This window comes from Equus przewalskii, chromosome 10 (assembly GCF_037783145.1).
Source record: "Equus przewalskii isolate Varuska chromosome 10, EquPr2, whole genome shotgun sequence".
Taxonomy (NCBI): domain Eukaryota; kingdom Metazoa; phylum Chordata; class Mammalia; order Perissodactyla; family Equidae; genus Equus; species Equus przewalskii.
The window spans coordinates 37351681-37377611 of NC_091840.1; the positions used below are offsets into that span (position 1 = coordinate 37351681).

Sequence of the window (25931 nt, forward strand, 5' to 3'; positions counted from 1 at the left end):
CCAAAAGCAACATTATTATCCTGTCCTTAAAAGCTGTGAAACCTGGCATTGACTTAGCCTCCTTCCAGAATAGGGAGGTTTCATCCACATTGAGTATTTATTCTAGAAAGTAACTTTCCTCCACAATCAGCTTATCTAGAGTTTCCAAAAATTCTTCAGTTGCTTTCCCATCAGCACTCACAGATTCACCACTCATTTTCACATTATGTAATAAATAACAATTCTTGAATTGTTTAAACCACCCCAGAGTTAGCAGTAAACTCAAGATCATAGTCAGGTCCAACCTTTTCTTTCAACATGGCAAACAAACGTTCTCCTTTGGCCATGACCATCATGGTGCTGAGAAGGATACACTTTTGTGTCTGGTCTTCAATCCAGGTCATCTGAAATCTCTCCATGTCTGATACATGCCCTTCTTGAATTTTTGTTAGTCTCCTCGTCTTCAATGAAGTAGATCCTTTAACAGTTTCCATCACTTTGTTCTTGTCCTTCAAGATTGTGGCTATGGGGGAACGGGACATGCCTGACTGGCAAGAAATAACCATCACTGATCTTCCACCTGTAGTCTTTAATCACTTTTAAGTTTGTTTCCAGGTCAATTACTCAACATGGCCTCTTACTGGCAACATTAGCAGTGGATTTTGTATGCTTAGGGGCCATGATGAACAAAACATGAGATTAAATCAAGCACAAGAGAATGATGGAATCAAGACATGGTCAACACAAAATGTATGAGGCCGCTGTCGGCATAACAAGGCATACTGTTTTACTTTGTTTTAAGTATAAAGAGTACACTCTAAAACAAAAATAAAAATTATAGTAAATATATAAAACAGTAACAGTCATGGGGCCGGCCCGGTGGCACAGCGGTTAAGTTCGCATGTTCTGCTTCTCGGCGGCGCGGGGTTCGCTGGTTCGGATCCCAGGTGCGGACATGACACCGCTTGGTACGCCATGCTGTGGTAGGCATCCCACATTATAAAGTAGAGGAAGATGGGCACGGATGTTAGCTCAGGGCCAGGCTTCCTCAGCAAAAATAGGAGGAATGGCAGTAGTTAGCTCAGGGCTAATCTTCCTCAAAAAATAAAAAAATAAAAAATAAAACAGTAATAGTCATTATCAAGTATTATGTACTGTACATAATACACTTTTATGCAACTGGCAGTGCAGGTCTGTTTAAACGAGCATTACCACAAACATGAGTAATGCATTGCGCTACGACCTTACAACAGCTACATCATCACTAGGCAATAGGAATTTTTCAGTTCCAATTATAACCTTATGAGACCACGATCATATCTGCAGTCCGTCATTGACCAAAACGCCATTATGCAGCACATGACTGTTCTATCTTCCAAAACCATTAGAATCAACTGGGACTCTTTTAAAAATGCCCAGGCCCTACAGATTTCACTGTTTTGGAGTGGAGCCCAGACATCCTTGTGTTTTAAAAAACTTCCTGGCTAATTCTAGTATACAGCTAGGATGGAGCAGCACTACTCTAGATAGTCTTATTTTAATCCTATCTACTCTCATCATTTTATCATTTACATAATAACAAGACTCCAATCTATAACAGATTCATTCAGTCAATATTCATTGAGTACTTGACACTGTTCTAGGCCCTGGGGTAGAACAGTGAACAAGAGACAAGGTTCCCTACTCTCCTAGAGTTTATATTCTTTTTTTTTTTTTGTAAGATTGGCACCTGAGTTAACAAGTGGTTGCCAATCTTTTTTTTTTCCCCTTTTTCTCCCCAAATCCCTCAAGTACATAGTTGTATATTTTAGTTGTGGGTCCTTCTAGTTGTGGTATGTGGGACGCCACCTCAACGTCGCCTAATAAGCAGTGTCATGTCCGTGCCCAGGATCCGAACTGGCAAAACCCTGGGCCGCCGAAGCGGAGCATGTGAACTTAACCACTCGGCCACGGGGCCGGCCCTAGAGTTTATATTCTAATGGAGGAAAGAGAAATTAACAACCACAAAAAGATCATTTCAAACAGTGATAAGTACTGTGATGACATTTTAAGGGGTGATGTGAGAATGACTGAGGAGAAGCATTATTTTACACAGGAAGTCCAGGGAAGACCTAGAAGGGCAAGAGGGTGGAATTTAACCCAACACTGTAGCAAAAACAAGTCAACAATGTGAATATTTGAGCGAAGAGAGTCCTAGACAAACCATATGCAAAGATACAGAAGCAGAAGCATATTTGGTATCATCAAGAATTGTGAGTTGGGCCAGCCCGGTGGCACAGTGGTTAAGTGCACACGTTCTGCTTTGGCAGCCTGGGGTTTGCCGGTTCGGATCCCAGGTGTGGACCTACACACCACTTGTCAAGCCATGCTGTGGCAGGAGTCCAACATACAAAGTAGAGGAAGATGGGCAAGGGTGTTAGCTCAGGGCCAGTCTTCCTCAGCAAAAAAGAGGAGTATTGGGGACAGATGTTAGCTCAGGGCTATAATCTTCCTCAAAAAAAAAGATTTATGACCAACATGGTTAAAGCAAAGAAAGTATGGATAAATGTTACAGCATGAAGTTGGAGACACAGAGGCCAGATCATATGCAGCTTTGAAAGCCAGGGTAAGGACTTTATGGCCTACATGTAAAGGAAAGCTATTGAAAGGATTTTAAAGAGGTATAACATATAGTCTGATTTATATCTTACAGTATCGTTTGGCTGCTGTGTGAAATTTAGAGGGGCAAGATTGTGTAGGGAGACCTATTAATGGGCTACTGCAATTCTCCAGAAGAGAAATGATTGTGGCTTGTACCAGGACTGTAATCAAGAATATAAAGATAGCTTCAGGATATTTTGGAGGTAGAATTAAGAAGAATTGCAGGTACATGATGAATGAAAGAGAAATCAGGTGTAAATTCTAAGTTTTTGATCTGATCTGACCTGGGTGTATGATGAAGACACTTACTGAAATGAGGAAGACTAGAAGAGAGAAACTGACTTGGACGGGGAGATCAAAATTTCTGTTCAGGGGCCAGCCCCATGGCCAAGTGGTTAAGTTCGTGCACTCTGCTTCGGCAGCCCAGGGTTTCGCCCGTTCCTGGGCGCGAACCTGGCACTGCTCGTCAGGCCGTGCTGAGGCGGTGTTCCACATGCCACAACTAGAGGGACACACAACTAAAAATACACTGTACCAAGAGGCTTTGGGGAGAAAAAGGAAAAATTTTTTAAAATAAAAAAAATAAAAACTTCTGTTCAGTCATGGTGGAATCACCAAAAAAAAGGTCTGTTGAGTATATCCTAGTGCAAAGGTCAAGTAGGTAGCTGCATATAATCCAGAGTTCAGGGGAGAGGTCTGGACGAGAGACATAAATTTGGTATTCATCACCATTATCAGATGGTATTTAAAGCTACAGTCTGAATGAGTTCACCCAGGATAAATGTAAGTGTAAATAAAAAAGAAAAAGCGGATCAGAACAAGCCCTGAGAAACTTCCAACATGTAAAGGTCAAGCAGAGAAGCTAGCAAAAGAGACAGAAGTCAGGAAGGAAGAAAATCAGAGGAGCATTCATGTTCAATGCCACTGTTTCCTGAGCTACAGATTTGCACACCTAGCTGCCTACTAGATGTCTCTACTTGGAAGTTTCACAAGTGCCCCAAACTCAACATACCCAAAAACAAATTCCCCTCACTTGCTTCCAAACCTGTTCCTTTCCCACTGTTTCCTATTGCAATGAACAGTACATCTATACAATTGCCCAGACCAGAAACCTGACTCTTCCCTTCCTACTGTTTCTGATATCCAGACAAATCCCGTCAAATTTCTCAAATCTATTTAGTTATCTCCTCCTTGTCCAGTCCTACCTGAGCTCAGAGCAGTATCATCTCTCATTTGGCTTACCATTCTGTCTTTAGTCCAGCCTCTCCACAAGGCAGTCATAATCATCTTTCAGTTGATGCCACTCAGGTCAGGCCACTCCCCTGATTAAAATCTTTTAATGACTCCCTATTTGGAAGCAGGGGAAAAATCAAACAGCTTATCATACAGCTTGTTTACCTGTCCAGTCATGCCCATCCTTGAAGTCCTCCCTCCAATCACAATGTACTACACAGGATTTCCCTCAAGCACAGAGCCTGATTCTCAGTCTTTCTCTTAACTCCTGATTTGTTCATGTCATTAGGTTTCTGCTGGGAACACCATTTCCTCATCCCAGCCTCTTTACTAGGCCAATTCCCACTCTATCCTCAAGACTCACCAAATCCTCCCAATCCCACATGACTAGATTAAGTGTCCTTCCAATCAGCCCTAAAGCACCTTGTACTTATTCTTACTGGAACACTTATAAGACTACATATTGCCTGCTTGGTTGATGGACAACATATCCAGCATCTGGTGCAGTGCCTTACCCTTGGTAAGGATAGGAGAAATAGTTCTTTAATGAATACCAAATAACATATCATGTACATTGGTATTTTAGACCCAGCTTGTCGAATTCTTACCCTTCCTACCTAACCCTTAGACCTCCATATTCCCAGCATCTAGAACACTGCCCTAAATAAATGCTTCTCCTGTAAACTGGAACTAAACTGTTTCAAAACCACCTGGTGAGCTTGATACGTATAAGGATTCCCAGCCCTACCTCCCCACACCCCACCAAGTTCTGATTCAGTAGACCTGGGTGAAGCTTAGGAATCTGTAATTTTAATAACCTTGGGTGATTCTGATACACAGTCAGTCTTGGAAACTACTACTCTAAACAGACTAGGAGCTCAATAAATACTGTGAAAATAACATTTTAATTTAATGAAGGAGAATTAATTTCCTAATTCTTTAGGGTTAGAGTCTGCTACAACTGAATCCTGAATGTGACAGAACAATGCACTAATGTACAAAAGTCCACAAAACAAGCAGCCTTTATTGCAGTATTACAAAACACTTTCCATTTTGGCAATATTTTACAACGCACTTAGCTTTAAAGGTTGGGAAGAAGAAGGTTGGAAACTAAAGGGGGAAATTTCAACGGACATTTCTAAAAGAAAAACTGTCCCAGCCCTCCCACCCAAATAAAAATCCAAATGTCACTTAATTTCACTACCCAAGAAGAGGCCACGAGGAAAGCAGCAGGCAAAACTCTGGCAATTTCACTATGGATCATGTCAGAGACAAAGGAACATTCAAAACAGTCATCAGTATGGTCGGTTGCGCTGATCATTTCTGTAGTCGTTTCTAGAAATGAAAAATAAAGAGCCAGACTAAATTCTAATTTTCTACCAAGGGGAAGAATCAGACACTTCTTCAGGGTACTCGTGACTGACATCAGCTTGACAATTTCTAAGGATGACAGCATGCCCAATTTATCTCTCTACTCACAGAAAGCGCTTAATAAAAGACCCAGAAAGTTCCTAGAATAAGCTTTGTTATCACTAACTGTTAAAAATTTTCCACCTAGAATAAGGACTTCAAACCACTGTGGTATTTCAGGAGGTCAGAGACTGCCAATTCTAATATTCTAAACAGAAGAGTGACATAGTGCAATAAGCAAGTAAACACTTTCATGTAAGAATTCTGGATCTACCACTTACTATGTGACCTCGGAAAAGTTACTCAATATTTCTTACTCCATAAAATGGGAAGTACATCTACCTCATGGGACTGACAGAAGGACTAGAACTAAAGTATATAAAGATACTTTCACAGGATTTGCCACACAGTAAGAAGTGTTCAACAGATGATAGTTACTAATAGCTAACAATTATACAGAGCTTACTATGGGCCAGCAGCTACTATAACGTAATCTAACACAACTCCACAAAGGAGGTATTATTAGCCCCATTTTACAGATGAGAATACTAATGCTCCAAAGAGTTAAATAACTTGCCTAAGGTCAGACAGAGCTCATAAGCGGTAGAGCCAGGATTTGAACCCAGTCTGTCTCCAATCTTCACCAAGTGCTCTGCCAATTCTCGCTACCCAACATTGCCTCTGGCATAAAGATGCTTAGTATAATAACTTAAGTTATTTTACATCACTGGTTATTCAACTTTTTCTGCCTCTAAAACATTCATGTGCCAACACACTCCCATCAGTACCATCAGCAACTTTCATCTGGAAAAGGTAGTATCAGAATCTCCAGAGAAACAACTGCAGGGTAGCATGTGATTTGAAAAGAAAACACCCCTATGAAAGGTGTGCTTTCCCCTCACTTATATTAAGAAAGCTTGATTTACATAAAGTTTCAAATTCTCTCTCAATCCCAATTATCTTTAGCTAAGGGGAAGAATGATACACACACATGCAAATATGAAGATGCATGAATAAGAATTTCCAACACAAATTTTAGAAATTGCTAAGCAGGGAACTAAATGGATTTTCTCTAGCCTAACTGAGAGAGTTGCCAATAAAGGTCCAAAAAACTGGATACTTAGTAGAAAATGTGACAACAAGGGCTGAGATCCTCAAATCTAGGAGTATTACGCTAAGAAAGGTTAACAAGTACATTCTAATACTCACCTTCCTCCCATTTTGCCTCCATAGCCACCTCGGTCTCCTCCATAGCCCCCACCTCGGTCTCCTCCATAGCCGCCACCACTCCTGTCTCCTCCGTAGCCTCCACTTCGGTCTCCACAATAGCCACCGCCACCACCACGGTCTCCTCCGTAGCCCCCCCCACTTCGGTCTCCTCCGTAACCTCCTCGGTCTCCTCCATAGCCTCCTCGGTCTCCACCATAGCCTCCTCGGTCTCCACCATAGCCTCCTCGATCTCCACCATAGCCTCCTCGGTCTCCTCCATAGCCACCACCTCGGTCTCCTCCATAGCCGCCTCCTCGGTCTCCTCCATAGCCGCCTCCTCGGTCTCCTCCATAGCCGCCTCCTCGGTCCCCACCATAACCACCTCCTCTGTCTCCACCATAGCCGCCCCCACTTCTGTCTCCACCATAGCCACCTCCACTTCTATCTCCTCCGTAGCCACCGCCGCCACTTCTGTCTCCACCATAGCCACCCCCACTTCTGTCAGCACCGTAGCCACCTCGGTCTCCACCTCTGCCCCCACGACCTCTGTAGCCCCTCTCTCCACCGTAGCCTCTTCCCCGGAAATCTGCAAGGTAGAAATACAAACCAGTGAGGCCAGCAGAGTAAGGTAAAGCCTCCTTAATGCTAGTGAGAAAATAAATACCACGTAGATGCTGTTAAAAGGCTGATCCAAAGGGCTGACCTACCTCCTCCTGAGGGACGAGAGTCCTCAGGTCTGGGCTCATTGCACTGATTGCAGGAATTCCTTCGAGCAAAGTTCATATTTCCACATGACCTAAGAAAGGAGGAAAATAAAATACTCAATAGTTTCCAGTGGATTCAGAACCCCCTCTTGTACCCTCCAACCCCAATCCCAACTCCTACTCCCACCAAAATAAATGGGATACTTACGGATTAGGGCAAACCCAGTCCCCACTTTTGGGGTCTCCACCTCTCCCCTGAAAGCCTCCACGGCCTCTATATCCTCCACGGCCTGAAGGGAAGTAGGGGGGAGGGGAGAAAAATCAGCAGCAGACATTAACAAAGCAGAGGAAAAGCACCAGATGAAAGAACAAAGAGCAAGTGCCCATCAATAACTGGGCAGCCCCCCCCCCAATGCCCAAATTAACTCCTTATGGTAAGACTCTGTGATTGATTTGGGGCTTTACCTAGCAAATGCAGGAAATGTAGAAGACCCCAGGCACACACTACAGGGCAAACAACGCACTAAAAAACTTCAAAGTCCACTTGCTATATACCCTCCTTAGTTTGAGAATCTCTGTGATAAAGGTTAAGTGGGAAGACATATCCCAAATTTAAGGAATTAAATGCAACAGAAATGAAAGAACTGGCAATAACTGTATCAGAGAACTCACAAATTGGTCAGATTAACTCCTAATTAGGTATCATTTAAACAATTGCCTCCTGATTTCCAGGTAAACAACAAACCACTATATAGCTTTCTAAAACGATTTCTAGAACATTCTTCCACTACTTTCTTAGCTATTATGACACCCAATTTACCTAATCTCCTATTCAGTACCTACCTTCACTTTAAGATAGAAGGAAAAAGACCTAGGGGGAGAAAGAGGTTGTAGCAAGTTCACACGATAGGGACAGAACATGGACTAAAATTCAAACCCTTTGTATAATATCCAGGCCTGTGAGCAACAAGTATCTTACCTCGCCGCCCACCTCCACTTCCACCTCCTCTCATAAATTCAGGTCTTCTGGTAGCAAAGGACACTTTAATGATGTTGCCATGGAATTCTTTTCCTAAAAAAAAAAGGAAAACGGTTTTTGAAAAAGTGCTATTCCACTCTTAACAAAAATATAAAACTGTCTTGGAAATTTTCAGTTTCAGAGGAATAACTGACATGTCCTCACAGAAATTCAAACACACTAGTGTTCCCAACAGTCAATGTAACAGTGCTAAAACATGACACAACCTATTGAATAGAGTACATCTGTCAATGGGAAACAGTCACTTCTTACTAAGCAAAATAACCCACATCTAATATTTAACAGGAAAAAAGCCAAGTGCAGAACAATGTGTGTAATATGCTACCATTTCTGTTTTTTAAAGAGAATGAGTGTGCATGCACGTGTGTATGCATGTGCATCTGTACCTACATATGCACACACATGCTTGTATATACACTGCCTATTGTGCCTAACTTTCCAAAGAGGAAACGAAATTACTAAGGGTCAAAGATGGAAAGGAAACTCACTTTTTGCTATATACTCTTGTTACTGTTTGCAATTTTTTTACCATATGCAAGTAGCATATCGTTAAAAATAATGTGTGCATCTATCATTACTTACATACATGCACCCATTCACCTATTCTGGTGCCCCAGGACCTTAGAGACGGGAATTAATTTTTTTACTTTACACTAAACAAAAGAAATGACATACAAGGAAAAGGGGCGCAAGGATTCAAAAAATGGTTATAAACCCAGGAAACTCAGCTCCCTGATCAAAGCCCTAATCATTGCGGTTGGCAACTTTCCACGATGTCAGATGTTATGACAAGCACTTTCACACAGGAAGCAATTTATGGATCAGTATTTTAAAAGCTGTAAAAAGACCTGGTAAAATCTGAACTATGAAGTTGGGTTGAAGAGGCTCATATACCCTGTGGGCAAAGGCACAATAATGTTATGAACATATGAGCAAAAGAAATTGCTTTATGATTCACAGGACTATGAAAAAAGCAGAAAAATGAGAAGGAATGGACGTAGCCTTCAAGAGCAAGGTGATGGGGCCTGACAGCTCAGTGCAAAAAAATAATAAAAATAAATAATAAATATAGAAATAAAATCTCCATATTTGGAGACAAGGAAAGAGAGAGTACCACAATCTCGTCTTTGAAGAAGTAAAGAAATGCAATTATGTTTTGGAAGACACAGGTGCAATAATCTCAGAACTAGAAGGGACCTCAAGTGTCTGTCAATTCGGAATGGTTAAGTACTTTAGAGACAGTAGAGCGAAACTGCCTGAATTTGAATCCTGACTCTGCCACTTACTCTGTGATCTTAAAAATTACTTAGCTTCTCTATGCCTCAGTTTCATCATCTGTAAAATGGTGGTAATAGGGTGTATGTCTCATAGGGTTACTGTTAAGATCAAACTGAGTTAATGCATGTAAAGCTCTTAGAACTGTGCCTAGCCCACAAACCAGAGTAAACACTATGTTAGTTATTAAATTAGGGTAGGACAAAAACAAATTTATAACAACACGGAGAAATTACTGTGTTAAGTGAAAAAAGCATGAGACACAATTAGATTTGGAGTATAATGATAAACTACTTTTAAAATATACTTAAAAAGACTGGAAGGAAACTTAATAAATATTATCAGTGGCTATTTCTGAATAGAGAACTCTGGATGCTTTACTCCTTCTACTTTTCTATATTTTCTTATTTTCAGGGAGAAAAAAAGTTTTACTATTTCTTCTAAGTACGTATTAATTTTATATTTGAAGGGAAGTTAATCTAAATTTTAAAAGTATATAGAGTCAACCAGGTCAATCCTCTAATCTCTATCAGGGTGGCCTCAAGCGCAAGGTATGATATAAGGAAACATTCTAGACAAACAAGGAGAGAGCTCATCTCATTTCTAAAGGTATGTAAAAACTCTGGCCTGTGTTCTTAATAGAATATCTACAAAAGTAAACACGAAAATAACCACTGTCTACCAGGACATATTTTGACTTCAAGATTAGAAAATATTTATCCAAACTGCATGTTGAAACTGTATGAATGAGGTATACCATCAAACCAGTCAATGGCTGCCTTAGCTGAAGGAGGGTCATCAAATGACACTGTTGCCTCCCCTTTTGGTTTCCCTGTGTCCTTGTCTGTGTACAGGTTTATCATTGGTTTCCCGGTCTTCTTGTTTGTCTGAGAAACAAACAAGTTAGTGTTAATATTTTAAGAAAAAGTGATCATGAACCATATAGATAATCAAAGATTTTTTCTTAAAGGAATTCATGTATCCATAATATATAATATATTGTTTTATCTATACATAATTTCTCTAAACCCACAAAAAAAAAATGTAGATAATGCTTCGTGTAAATACATAACTTGTAAAACTAAAAAAAGGTCAGGAAGAACATTCACCAAACAAATCAACAGATTACCATTAAGGAGTACACAATGGATTTGGCTGGGATGGGAGTGGAAGACAAAGAATTTTTACTTTTCAGAACTGTGTAAATTTTTTAAATATTTCATGTGTGATTAACTTCTTAAGAAATTTTAACTCCCTAAGATTAAAAAAAAAAAAAAAGTAATTCCAGACACCAAAACAAGGACAATTGAGAAATGATTTTAGGTAAATGCTACAATCTACTAACACTGCTCTAAATGCTGCTTTCTAGTTAAAGAGATGAAAAATATATGCACAAAATAATATACAAGACACTTAGGTAAACAATAAACAGTAAGTTACAAAATAAAGCATTAGATATTGGACTAATATGTAGAACAGACATTAAATAACAAAATTAAAAGTTGTTAGTAACAGGGGCCAGCCCTGTGGCCGAGTGGGTAAGTTCCCACGCTCCACTTTGGCAGCCCAGGGTTTCACTGGTGCAGATCCTGGGCGCATACATGGCACCACTCATCAGGCTATGCTGAGGTGGCATCCCACATAGCACAAGAAGGACCTACAACTACAATATACAACTATGTACTGGGGGGCTTTGGGAAGAAGAAAAGGGGGGAAAAAAAGGAAGACTGGCAACAGTTAGCTCAGGCGCCAATCTTTAAAAAAAAAAAAGTTGTTAGTAACAACTTGAGTTTGCACATACTGGCATTTCAGAATCTATAAAATGTTCTCATAATCTCATTCAGTTCTCACAATTTTAGGAGCTAGGCAGAGACTACTTTCATAGCCCTAAGACTGAAAGCTAAAGCTATGAAAGGCTGTGGAAGGATAACCACAAACAAGGAATAAAATCTTCATGTATTTAGCACATTTGCCAAAGGCCAACAGACCTGAGTGAACATATGCATCAGGGAATTTAAAGAGACAAGCATTACTAGAATACGGGCTTATTATGTAACCTATGTATCTTAACCAGAACCTGTTAATAATTATGAGATTTTCAACATAAGCCATACTTTTCACTCACCTTGATAATTCCTATCTGTTTAAAGAACTCCCCCACTTGATCTGTGGACACACCCTCCCCAAGTCCTTGCACAAAGATTGTGTTGTTATCTGAATTATCAGATTCTGAATCTAAGGGGAAAAAAATTACAGTTAATTTTATATTTCTTGGTTTTACTACATCCTATTTAGTAATCAAGAACAATAATTCATTGTCCAACATTCAACTGTTTCTATGACCAAAAGGAAAAAGGACCAATATACAAAAAATCTTATATAACATGCAAAGTGGTCATAATAGTTATTTCATAATAGATCAATTCTTACAACTAAATTTCAGGTAAAGTAGACCAAGTCCACACTATGTGAAATACATAGACAAATTAAGCAAGGTCTCAAAAATCTCACTCTTCAGATTCAGATACAAGACTAGAGCTCATGAAGAGATGAAGAAAATTAGTATAAATTAGCATTCCTTTCTTTGGAAAGTCTTAATTACGGCTAATCAATACTTTTAAGGCTCTCTAATAGAAAATTCCCCAAATCTGACACTTTGGACTCCAAAGCAAGCCAAGCAGAATTGCTGGTTTCCCGTTCATTGCAATAAGCTTGTATATACCAGAGGGTAGGGGCACCTCGACACACACCTTACCTTACATGCACACTTTTGGATTAGTACAACAAAGTAAGAAAGATGTACAAAAATTCAGTCCATCAAGGGATAATTCAGAAATTGCCATCCATATAGAATACTTTGGCATCTTAATAAAAACAAAAGTTCTGATTTCAATATATATTAAATGTTTTTGGCTCAAATAGATTTTTAATCTCTAAATCTACACTTTTAAAAGGCTCCAGGTAGCCTTGAATTTCATTTAAAAATAAAAAGCCACATGAAATTAGTGACCTCTGCCCAGAGTAAGACAATTCATTCACGTATGAATTTAAGTTTCTTAGGCCCACTAAGCAGACTACCAATCCAATGTAATATTTTCATAAACACAGCTTTTCTAACTCCCCAATGATACCAATTCTCTCAAATCTGATTTGTAGTAATTAAATACTGCTAATTAGCAGTACAAAATCAAGTACTATTTCTTCACAAAAGACAAAGCAGAGCTTGGGAAAGCAAACACCCAACTGTCCCCAGCAAACTTTACAATCAATCCCCCTAAAGTTTTCTCTGGTATGTCTTTAGAAGTGAAGTTCCCCAGTTCTGGCAGCACTATCAAATTAAATCTTCCTCTTGTACTAACTCCTCCAAAGAGACACACTTTTCCCTAGGAAAAATGGAAAACTAACATTCTTTTAATGGCAAAGTCACAAACTACCATAAAGCTTACCAGCATCTGGTCTGGGTCCATAATCCCTGTGACCTAAGGAAAAAGAAAAGAAAAAGAAAAAGAAAGCTATTTAAGGCAACTCATTAGAAATCATTTAAAAATAGTAATAATAACCAAGCCATGAAAAGACAATATTTCCAAAATCCTTGAAAGTCAACCATCACAGATTTACAAAGTAAATATATAAATTAAGTGTTATTAAAAGTTTAAGAAATCAAGATGAATGTCACTATTTCCTTAAACTTGTCCCAGACGGCACCAGCCACTTTGGCATTATGCTTGTATCACTTTTGTTAAGCTCTGGTTGTGAAGGCTGATTGGAAAACCCTAATAATTAAACAACACCATGTCAGCTACCTTTATTAAGAAATGTACTGTCAAAATCCAGTGAAGCTCTCATTCATTGGTCACCACAGACTCTTTCATGCAAATTCACTGTGTAGAAACCCATTGGACTGTTTGAGATCAACTTTAGCTTTTTAATGTTTTGAGATATATATATGTATATATATATATATAATTTTTTTTAAAGCACACAACACACACCAGCCTCAACAGAATAAGAAAGGGCTTAGACTGCGTCTGCGGGATATTGGTGGCTTTTAGATTTATATAGCATTTCCACTGAAACATTTTGGGATACTCAGCACTTACCACCAAAATTTTTGAAGCCACCGCGGTCACCACCACTGCAGAGGAAAAATTGAAGAAATGATTTCTTCCTTAAGTCTCTAATGTGCTGAGCCCTGGGCTCAATCTACACTTAACTCTCACAAGTAGAGTGCCTAGGAAAACAGTAGCACCTCTAACTTTCCAGTAAATTCCATTTCATAGACTTCAAAATGTTTTCACCTAAGTGTTTTCCCAAGGATCTATTTCCACAAGGGTGCCTTTCAAGCCTATTGCAGAACATATCTAACATATTCTTATTTTCAAATCTTCCCAACCCCAAGCCAAAGGCACTATTCTAATCATAACTTAAAGCTGGAGCACAGCACAAAGAATGCTAAACTAGAGCAAACATTCTTTCCTAGGGAATATTTTTTTTAAATATGAGAAACAGGAGAAAAAACTAGAAGAACAATACAAAACAAGGTTAAGATTTTGATAGCAGAATGGGAGAGGTAAGATCTTGAGTACTACGTTCTATCGTGATACCAAATAGTGGGTTTTATGAGATGAAGGAAAAAAGTGAGGTAGAGATATACATAAAAGTGAGCCTGAATGAAAGCAGTATTAAAATTCAAATCATTCAGAAATCTGATAAAATGAGCACTAAAAGAGAGAATAACTTAAATTGCCCTCCTACTCCATACCCACCATAATATACTAGATCTCTTCACATGAAAGCTACTGAGATTCATGCTGCCAAATGCTCTGTACACCAATCAGTAGACCATGTCAGAGACACAATGCAATACACTCCAATACTGCAGCTCCCCACAAGAAAATGACTTTATTTGGCAAATTTCCACTGTCAGATAAGTCAGTGGTCCTTGTGTGCATAGCTTCATGTATGAAATCTAAGATCTCTCTTGAAACTCTTTAAATATTCATACATTAAAAGTTTGTTTCTCTTGACTGAATTACATACTTCTCTATGATTCATGAGCTGACATGGAAAATAAAAACACAAAGTTTTCAAATGGTGATATCAAATCTTCTACTACTACTAATATTCTTCTACTATACCTCAAGAAACTAATCCAATATACTAATATCTCTTCCCTGCTTAAAAGCCTCTATTTTAGCAATAACCCTGCCCTCTAGATGGCTTTTCTGAGCCATCCGGAGAAAAACCAATCTAAAAGAGAAAGCATTCTTCCTTTAAAATAAGCCTATTCTATCTTGACATAAAAAATTCTCCCTTGCAACCGGTTTAGGTATAGAAACATGCATCCTAATTTCTTACTAATTTTTATTTGATTTCCAGGAAGCCTAAAAAGGAGAATAAGGCTATTTGAAGGCTATGTAGAAAATGTGAAGCCCAGGTTCTTCACATACATACAGTTTCCTACTGAGTCGCTAAGACTTTCAGAACATTACCTAAGCCCTTCCTACACTTTTAAATGACCTGTATATCACTGCTGAACTGTTTAAGAAAGGGAAGCCAACAGAGTTCTTGAGGTTAAACTGCTAAAAATCTTATTACTAGAACCAAGATATCTCAGGTTTCCTCAATGATCATGAGAACTCCAAAAAATGATAAAAGAACTAGTGAAACTATTAAGCTCACATTCCTATATCAGGAGATTAAAGTCCTCAGGATAAAGTAGATTTTTTAAACAGGAAATTTTCACAAGTGCTGGAAGAGATATCTCTTAAAGATTTTACTGTTATCTTAACCCAGTGCCAAATTGTTTATCTGGCCACAATGGAGGGAAAATACGAAATTTCATACATGGGCTAGTTCCTATAATATCTATTCTGACCAGCAATATATCTTTGAACAATAAAAAAAAGAACATAGCCCTGAAAAATAAAAAGGATACAAAACAAATGACATTTGAATAGGTTTATAATTTCCTATTCCTCCATACAATGACATTTTAACTTAAGTCATCTTTACTGAGCATTTGCTTTGAAAATACAGCAGCTGAGGATTTCAACACAATAGCTATAAATATGGAAACATCACAGTGCATTCGAACAAGCACTGGTCTTCAAACTAAGAGACTAAGGATATAGTCTTTAAGTGTCACTAATCAATCATGAAAATTTGGACAAGTCAGTAATACTCCCTAGGGTTCAGTTTCCTCCTTCACGAAATAAGGGTCTACATCCTTACGACTCAAAAAGTGGTCTATGGAACAGCAGCATAGGCAGAGCTTGCGAGCAGCTCACAAAACAGGATCTCAGGCCTCACCCCAGATTTACTGAATCAGCATCTGCATTTTAATATTATCCCCAAAGAGTTCAAATGTACGTTATAGTTAGAGAAGCACTAGTCTAAATGATCTGTAATTCTGTGAAGCTTTCTTTCAAGTTCCAATGTTTCAATCATTTTTCTCTTTCCTTATTAGAAAATTCCATATTAATTAGTTATATTACAATCCTTTATTAGGAAATTTATTATATTAAATATAGGAGATAAACTTCAAGTAGTACTAACAAACATTAATAGAAGATGGGCTTGTGGTTAAGAATCTTTCCCTCAAACCTGCAGTCAAGTTATGAGTCCCTTTTCCATATGCTAAGGCCTCACTAGCAAATTAAGACACAAAGGTATGTGTACATCTATTAGTCAAGATGTTTCCACAACAAATTTGTTTTCCTCCCAGAAAAAGCACCAGAATTGTACACATAAAGCATTCCTGAAGTAAGGAGATTTTAAGTAGAGGTATTTACTAGAGTAGAGACATAACATAAGCTCATTCAAATTTACGGCTGAGTGCCCCCTGCATAAAGAAACCAATTGTGTATTCTTGACTTAACTATAGAAATGGTTGTCCCAAGTTCAAACCCACAATAAGCAGCCTGCCCCAGGGTAGGCTGAGGGTTCTTTCACTGTTACAGCATTACATATTTAGAGGAGAAGAGAGTCAGATTTAATCTCAGGTGCTTGTCAACAAAGAAAAAGCTCTTTGACAGAATCTCTATTTCCAAAATTTAATTTTAAAAAATCTAAATATATATATATATTCAAGGACTAAAACTGCCAAGTAAAAGGACAATGCAGGAATCTTTATTCCAAGAAAATTCACTATCTAGAGAGAAAACGGGACTTAGCTAAAAGTTGAAAAAGATTAGTTTTTTAAAAAACTGTGCTACGCTTGAATTTTCATGCTAGTAAATCCAGAGTACAATTTTTTGGGTATGAAGAAGACTAATATTAATTCCAAATGTAAATGACTCAACGGATTTAAATACCATCTCAGTAGTAGCTATACTTATGTTTTATTCCCTCCTATGTCTTATATATATACAGTAAGAAGGGTTTCTAGATTCAGCATTTACCAACATTTCAGGAAGCCAAGAATCTATCATTCTAGAGCTACACTGTCCAGTACAGTATTCACTAGCCACATGTGGCTGTTGACCATTTGAAATGTGGATAGCCAAAACTGAGATGTACTCTAAATGTAAACTACAAAATGGATTTCAAAGTCTTAGTATGAAAAAACGAATGTACAATATCTCCATAATTTTTTTAACGATTACATGCTAAAATATTTTGGATATACTAGAGTAAATAAAATATATTACTAAAATTAGTTTCACCTGTTCACTTTTTTTTGATGTGGCTACTAGAAAATTTTAAATTACATATGTGGCTCACATTTGTGACCCACATTATATTTCTATTGGGCAGTGTTGTTCTAGACTATTACCAGAACATATGCACATTTTTAAGGAAGCTAATTAAAATCTCTTGTAAGAAGACAGTCAAAATTCAAGATAACTTTTCTTAGGCTTGAGATATGAAAGCCTGAAACAGGACCCAGCCCCATGGCGTAGTGGTTAAGTTCAGTACAGTCTGCTTCAGTGGCCCGGGTTCACAGGTTCAGATCCCAGGCGCAGACCTACACCCCTCGTCAGCCATGCTGTAGTGGAAACCCACACACAAAAAAGAGGAAGATTGGCACAGATGTTAGCTCAGGGCTAATCTTCCTCAAGCAAAAAAAAAGAGGAAGATAGGCAACAGATGTTAGCTAAGGTGAATATTCCTCAGCAAAAAAAAAAAAGAAAAACAGTGAAAACTTAAGCTATAAACTGAGACTATATCTGCAACATGGAAAACTGAAAAGGAATTAGTATCTATACCACATAGATAACTGCTAGAAATAAATTTTAAAAAAATAAATAATTAAACAAAGCCTCAAATAGCTACTTTAACTTGATGATATAGTAATAATGAAAACAAGTTATCTTTGAAGTTCTGGCAATTTTGCAGTACATTCATCACGATGCTGAAGTTAAATACACTGAGAGAATTTACAGCCTTAAACTTCTAGTCCACTTAGAGGTCAGTGATCAGTTTTAGACAATAATTAGAAATTCAATCTTTTTTGCTGCAACTACTTCGTCAAAGAAAAACATTGTTTCCTATAGTCCCTATAATCTTCACATGTTTCTATTCCAATTTGAAAAGCTGGCAGCTTCCATGTGGTCTGAACTCCTCCTCCAGTCAAGCAATTATACAACCTGAGTCTAGGAAACGTCCCATCCTTTACCACACATCACACCCTCACCCACAAACTATGTCCCTTCTTCTTTAAATAGAAACCCAACTAATGCCAGATATTCTTCCCCAAAAGGATCATATTTTCAACACTGCTATTTTTAAGTAAGATGATTAGAAACACAAATGGGAGTGTTGATGAAGACTAACAAAAAATGTTTGGGTATTTTTGGTATTTAAATCTAAAACCAACTGTGAAAAAAAACCCTGAAACTGTGCATTTTTATTTGAATTCAAAACACTTTACCCCTATAAATGAGCTAGAAATCACATCTTGAGCAAGATATTGTAACACATGAAAATTGTATGAACATCAAATTTCAGTATCCATAAACGAAGTTTTATCGGAACACAACCACATCTATTTATTTATATATTGTCTATGGATGCTTTGGCGCTACAAGAGCAGAGTTGAGTAGTTGCAACAGAAACCACATGGCCAGCAAACCCTATTTACTATGTGGTCTTTCACATGAAAAGTTTGCCCACCCAATACAGTAATCATCATCATCCATATGGATTTCTAAAAAAGGCCCTTCATGAACATTCCATTCCGAGGCGGGTAGGGAATAGAGACTAACAGGGCAGGATCCCTCCCCAAAAAATACCCTGACCTGAACCACATCAGCACCATTTTGACCTAATATATATTATATATGAGCTTCTCTAAAAAGACTTTGTTGGAAGAGGTTCTATGGCTAAATAAAAAGATTTGGAATGAAAAACTGAGTTCATGATTCAGCATCTGGGCCAAAAATTATACTGAAATATGTTGCCAACAAGGTAATAAACGTACTTAAAAATGGGACTCCCAGGGCGGTTAAGGTATGGACCTTCCCTCCTTTATCAGGAGGCTCATTCGAGGTCCTCTCAACTCTCTGCTTCTAATGAGTCATCTCAAAGAAAAAAGCATACTTTTAAAAACTTCCCTACCCTCTTCCCTCTGAAAAGTGGGATTCTACCACTCTCAGTCAGACACTGTCATAGTTTAATAGATAATCTATAGGATATAATTATAACTTCCTTATGAAGAAAATTAAACCTATGATATATTGTAAAATGTATAGCATTCCAAGGCAGCCAATTATCTAAATATATTAAGTGGAAAATTAAAAATATCTGTTGGTTATCTTGTTTGGGATTCTATTTGAGGTAAGAGAGAGGCTACTAGGTAGAGAGTAAGCACTTTCCATTGTTCCTTTATATCCACATGATGGTGGACGGCTTTCTTTGATAATAAAGAGACATACAATATATTTGCTTTACTTTAGTAAACTGACTGGCTATCAATCAAAAGACTTTTAATGTTCAAGTCTTATAAATGCTTATCAAATACGTTTAGACTTTAGTTTTGCCATATCAAAGTACTATACACTAAATATAAAGAAAACACAAGTCAGTGAGATCAAATTCCTGGCTCATTTGAAGAAATAACAGTGCTTTATGTAACTGGCTTTGTTTCTCAGGTCACCTTAGAGGACAGACACTTAGTCCCTAAGGAGCAAAAGTGTGAACTGGTACTGACGTATTATTATTAAGTGTCAATTAACAGGCCACTGACAATTCAATTCTCGAGGAACACACATTATCTTGTAAGCCTATGTATTTTACACACAAATTTGCAACCTGCAAACCTCATCTGAGGACAATAAATGTCAACTACTTTTTAATTCTTGCTTTTAGGGCCAAAGTGCCAAATTTACAGATAGATTTAAAAGTAATTTAAAACCAGTTTTCATAACATATGCCATAAGTAAATATCAAAACCTGGTAACACTAGCAATGGAGAAAAGGAAAGCTGAATTAAAAAGTCATTCCTTTTCCACAGCTTAGTCCAGACAAAATACACAATAGGATGTGATGTTGCACTAATTATTTCAATAATTATTTACTTAAGAAGGAGAACAAAATAGTTCAGTTACATAAAATCTTTCTTTCATTTGCCTACCCCACCTTTATACTTTGTTACTGCCTCCTACTATTTTCCCTTCCCAACAGTATTCAAGATTAAGAAATGGCCTCGCTGCCCCCAAACTAGAATTAACTTACCTTTTATTTTTTACATACAAAACACTTGGGTTTCCCAGAGTCATCTGCTAAAGGAGTTTAGATTCTACAGCTCTGGCAGGAAAACATAGGTAAGTGGTTTAACCACAACCAGAGTAAGGGACTTTACTGGTGTTTACTACACACCATATAAACTAACTGCTAATCAGCCTATTCTGAGGTAATTTATGTGACATCTTAAGACAAAATAAATTTTGAATTTCTGCCCTCTTCTCTACAACATCTCTTTTACAAGCCTCTTAAACTAAAGTAGATGCTCAAATCAAACCAGCTAAGTAATAACAACAAAAAAAAAAAGAAGAAGAAATGTAAACATCTATACTGAAATACTTACCTTGATCCTGTCATAGGACCTCTTCCATCCTTGTCATATCCCCCACGCCCTCTACCTCCTCCCTGTGACCCGCCATATCCTCTATTATCTTCTCCATACCTACTCACATCACGACGGTCATCTATAAAAAGGAAATAATACACACATAAATAACCATTGCCATTTCTGACAAAGGCTTCCCATAACATAATCTTAAATGGCTCTTTAGGTCACCTATGTCCTTTGGAAAACGGCACAAGTGCACAGATCGCAAAGGCAAGTCATCATAAAACCATCTGGAATTAACTGTGTTTGAGAATTGTATCTGTGTCAAACTCCATTCTGCTAATAACACCATTTGGATATCACCATTTGATGTGATGGTGATATGGAAGAGTCTGAATCAAAGTACAACATTAGGTACCAAACCCTAATAAATTAGATGAAAAGCATAACCCTAATCTTAGAAGTTACTATTTTCTTTACCTCAAAAACATTTAAATGTAAATCAAGCTTTGACAAAGAATAACTGGATTTTCAAACTAAGAGATACTCAGTGAATACATTCAATGAGCAAGACACTCAATGAATGAGCTTCCACTTTTACTCATTCATTTATTCATTCAGTTACTCAACAAATATTTACTGAGCATTTACTATTAACCAAGCCCTATACTAGGTAATGAAGGTACAAAAATGACTAAGACAGGACCTTCGCTCTTGAGACATTCATTTTCATGGCATGGAGAGATTCCTACATATCAGTGGTATACACAAAGTGCTATAGGAAAACAAGAGGAAAGAATGACTGGTCCTTTTTAGATGAGGTTAGAGAAGGCTAATACAAGATCATAATTTCCCCAAATCAAGTATACCACCACTACCAAATGAACTAGTAGCAAGAGCACTGTCAAACAGAGTTGACAGAGACAACAAAGGAAACTGATTTAAACAGTCATTGAAAAGTCACATAACTATTCGGCAGTCTCCAAGAAGTTTAGAAACAGAAATCTAATAAATTAGTTTTGATGGCCATGAGAGAAAATATATGTTCAGGGTTACTCCAAATTTTTACAAACAGTAGAACTACGTGGTCTTTTAATACAAAGTTCAATATACAAATAATTCTATGAAGAAAGAAAAAAAATACAGGTCAATCTATCTTACCTTGTGTGTGGTGGCTGTAATTTTCCCTTTGTGAATGGTAGGACTGCTGGTTTTGATTATAGGAATCATGCTGTTGATCATAATTTGACTGTTCATCATATGAACCTTGATGTTGATCATAGCCCGACTGCTGGTCATACGAATCTTGTTGACCATAGTCTGACTGGTCATACGAAGGCGCTCTTCCACCTTGGCTAAAGAGAAACAAAGAACTTAAGAAATTTTACAAAACGATTATGTTTACTATAGCAAGTTGACTGAGACTGACATAAGAGGCCTGAGAAGCTAGACCTCAACCATATTTACTACTACTTTCTGCTGGGAATCATTTAGCTGTTTTATTTTACAAAATTTCCTTATCACCAATGGAATGATCTTCAAACAACTATCTCACTATCATTAAAGAGAGGCCACATTATGAGAAAAACCACATGCAACTTTGAAAACTGTAGTGAAGCAAAAAAAAAAAAAAATCACTATGGTTTTTACCATCTCCTTGAATTAAAAAAAATTTTAAAGTGTCACAAAGTACAGTAATATGTCTGATTCTTTTAACAAACACGCCACTGCAAGTGCTGACTCCTTTTAAGAGTTACATTGAAAGGCTCTATTTCACATAACAATAATGTTATCTCATAATATTTTGGGAACTATTTTTTTATAATTATCTTTAGAACCTACAGTACATTCTTCTAGATATCTTCAATGATAGTAAATTTTAGAAAACAGTAATAAATCATTCATTTTTAGTCTGCTGAGTAAGAGAAAGGAACTTGCTTTGTGATGTCATTTTTTATCTGAAAAGAAATCTGACTACCAGATAACAAGACTGCTTTCTTAATACCTCTGGCAATTCAAAAAGAAAATTCTAAGTTATGTTCTCAGCAATATGACTAGAATTACCTGCTCTCAGGATGGGAATGTTGAAACACTTAATTAGATTTGAGTTCTAATGTTTACTTCAAAAAAAGGAAACAAAAAATGTCTCATAACTTAATAGTTACATCTTGTTCCACATTAGATGATCAAAATAATCTAATAAAGATTGCTATGTTCCCCAACTTCCGACTCAAAGCACATCACCACAACAATGGTCAAAAATTCTAGCACCTCACTTTAAAATGGTTGTCAAACCAGATCTAACATTTCTCTTTGGAGTTATACGTCATGCTTCCAAAACTGAATCCTTACTAAAGGATTCTCCTTAACTAACCAACAGGGCTTAGAGTCATTCTTTCTAGTGTAACATGCTTTCTGGATATTATTCCCTATACGTGTACTCCATGTTCTACTTTTCAAATCACTCTCATATCTCTAAGACTGATAATTTGACCTCACAGATCTTTCCCCAATGTGTTTATTTAATTGAATTTCACTTAGGATAATTCTCTTCACTGTAGATAGAAAATACTAATGATCTCAATTTCTGTCTCATTTTTTAGCTGTGTAACTTGACAGGCTATATCATCTTAACGGCTTCTCTTTACCGCTTTAATATGGAGATAAATACTGACACTATTTCACAGTGGTGTTTAAGAATCAATTAAATTAAGGAATGTAAAAGCATTTCACAAAATGTAAAGCACAATAAAAAAAAGTTGCTACTATTAAAATTAATAATAAGTACAGACTCCTCAAATCTAAAAACTAAAAAAACTATAAAACCTATAAACTTTCTGGTAAACATTCGCCTACCTATATTAACAAATAAAACATATTTTAGGGTATCTGAAATATGTGGATAGGTTTTCACAATTTTTTCTTTAATATTTTGTCCCTGAAAATGGTCAAAAATTAAAATGGAAATAAAAAGTAAGCACTGAGAAATCTCCTTTTATAGGTAGGTTTTTATTTAATTTCAGGTATAAAACAAAGGTCAAAATGTTTCTTTTTAACATTTAAACCATGAGCCTTCATTTACAGCTAAAGGATAATTTTACAAAAAACACATCATAAAAATCAAATGACAATGCTGACAATTTCCACCATCTTCATAACACAAAACTGTGAAATTCATATTCCATCAAAAATTTTCTGGAAAAAATGTTTAAAGTTAGGAGTTTGTTGGTGAAATCTGTTTAATATCCCAAGTGTTCCTTCCACTGCCCAACACAATCTCAGTACTTTTACTGTTTCCTTACCCTGCTGATGATTCCGTGTTTGGTTGTCCCTGGTTATTGTAAGACTGCTGACCATATGAGCTCTGCTTTTGATTCTCATAACCACCGTACGATTGTGAATAACCTACAGATTAGATGGATATACCATTTAGTAAGGGTTCTGATTTTTTAATTTCTAAAATAGCAGATTTAACAAATCAATCCAACCTGATTGGCTCTGTCCATAACCAGAGTAGCTGCCATAGTTCTGTCCATATGAGGAATCAGTAGTTTGCCCATAGCCAGAATAGCTCTGAAATTTAGGTAAATACAAGTTTCATCACCTACTTAAGACAAAAATAACTATTTATGAAGACTGTAAGTTATATTTTAACCTACTTGTGGTGCTTGTCCATAACCTTGGTTGCCTTGATTTCCATAGGAAGAATAACTGTAAAAGAAAAACATATCACTCAAAAGAAACGTGCTAAAATTTAATCAGCTTAAAAAAATCCTATCTTCATTTTCAACTTTCAACTCAAATACTAGCGTCTTTTCTGAGAAATTGCCAATCTGTCTCTTCGCATCTAAATTGAAACATGATGACCAAAGAATGTTAAAGACATGAATGAAGTCACTCCCAGATCTCTTGAACGCCAAACAAACACTGTAAGTTTTGCTTTGACAGCTTCCCACAAATAAATAAAACTCTACCAGGGCTAGAAAATCCCAAGAGAATTACATTTGGGGGGTAGTGGGAGAGGGGGTGGAGGAGAGGAAAGGACTACATGGCAGCAAGACCCATAAAAAATATTTGAAGCAGAAAAATTACTTTTTAAGTTAGCACTTTAATCAACTTAGCTATGTTTTGACAGATTAATTTCTTCCTATTGTTCTCCTTAGATATTTGCCCTTAACTTCCCAGAAAAGGCACAGTATGGCACTGAGTCTAATTTTAGTGCCTCAGTAATTAGAAGCATGTACATCTTCAGAGTACTATCAGAGAATAAAATTATATTGTAACCCCAGTGTTATAGCACAGCCTGGCATATAGTTTGTTGACTGAAGGAAGGAATAAATGTACCTTCCTCAGGTTTGAATTTAATTTTATAGCATATAAGCTCCAAGTCAGAAACAAACTTTCTGAATATGCCAAAGAAAAATACAACATTTGCAAAAAAACCTTTTTATCGCTTTAGAGCTATGAAGTGCTAACAGAATTTCTTAATTTTATAAAATATATCTCATTGAATAAACATTTGGTAGCTGCCTACTATGAGGGTAGCACTACCCTATAAAAATAAAAAGTCAAATGAGTTTTGTTTTCATGAAGCTTAAAACTTGATGACAGAAGATATCTGAGATGCTATTCTGAATATCTCACAGTGAGCTGCAAAACATTTATAGTATTAGGTGAAGGTTGTATTTCTGGTAAGCAAGAGAACTCTACTGCATGTACACATTCACGTAAAAACAGACTTTTCTTTTTACTGTGAGCATGGTAAGGAGTCTTTTAAAAATGCTAAACATTTCTATTACAGTATTTCAAGAAAATCTGCTCTGAGAAACACATTAGCATATTACATACAATCAAAAAATGAAATGCTTTTTCTAAGAACCTGTTATAGTTCAATTGCTTAAATCCTTTTAATAATTTCTTTTCAAAATTTTCATAAAGAAAACGATCTTTACAATACCTATGAGATTTGTTTTAATCTCTAGAGGGCATCTATATTTACTGATTCAAACATGCTTTTTAAAAAAAGGAAGAAATATTTTACAGCACCTATGTACACAGGCCGACCTTTCCCCTTGACAAGCTAATATTTAATTCTGTTAAGACATCCGGACCCCAAATTTCAAGAGGGAAGCCTAACTAAATTCACTGTTTTTTTTCAGTTCTACTCTTTCATGGTATTATTGAAATGTATGTATACTTTACCTTTGCTGCTCACCCCCAGACTGACCGTAACTTCCAGAATCTAAAACACATAAAAAGAATTTTAAATCTTATTTAAAATTATGCTTCCCTCAAAGGCTGACTTTAGCTCTTAAAGATGAAATGTGTAAGAAAACGTTACAAAAACTACAGAAAGAAAAACTAGATGTTAAAAATACCATGCAAGAAGAAATCTGTACAAATATTATTTGCTATTTACAGTAACTAC

General features: G+C 36.9%; 1 protein-coding gene across 1 annotated transcript in view; it reads right to left on the minus strand.

Moving 5' to 3' along the window:
• Positions 1-4856: 4856 nt before the first annotated feature.
• TAF15 (TATA-box binding protein associated factor 15) overlaps positions 4857-25931 on the minus strand; it is a 28048-nt gene continuing 6973 nt past the window's right edge. Inside the window, exons 2-16 of the mRNA XM_070562472.1 lie at positions 25706-25745; positions 24163-24214; positions 23992-24076; positions 23806-23908; positions 21665-21858; positions 20519-20639; positions 13590-13624; positions 12936-12968; positions 11615-11724; positions 10247-10376; positions 8155-8247; positions 7384-7465; positions 7179-7267; positions 6472-7057; positions 4857-5187 (exon numbers count right to left, since the gene is read on the minus strand). Coding sequence (XP_070418573.1) covers positions 5148-5187; positions 6472-7057; positions 7179-7267; positions 7384-7465; positions 8155-8247; positions 10247-10376; positions 11615-11724; positions 12936-12968; positions 13590-13624; positions 20519-20639; positions 21665-21858; positions 23806-23908; positions 23992-24076; positions 24163-24214; positions 25706-25745 — 1793 coding nt within the window. The 3' untranslated portion in view covers positions 4857-5147. The remainder of the gene's footprint in view (positions 5188-6471; positions 7058-7178; positions 7268-7383; positions 7466-8154; positions 8248-10246; positions 10377-11614; positions 11725-12935; positions 12969-13589; positions 13625-20518; positions 20640-21664; positions 21859-23805; positions 23909-23991; positions 24077-24162; positions 24215-25705; positions 25746-25931) is intronic.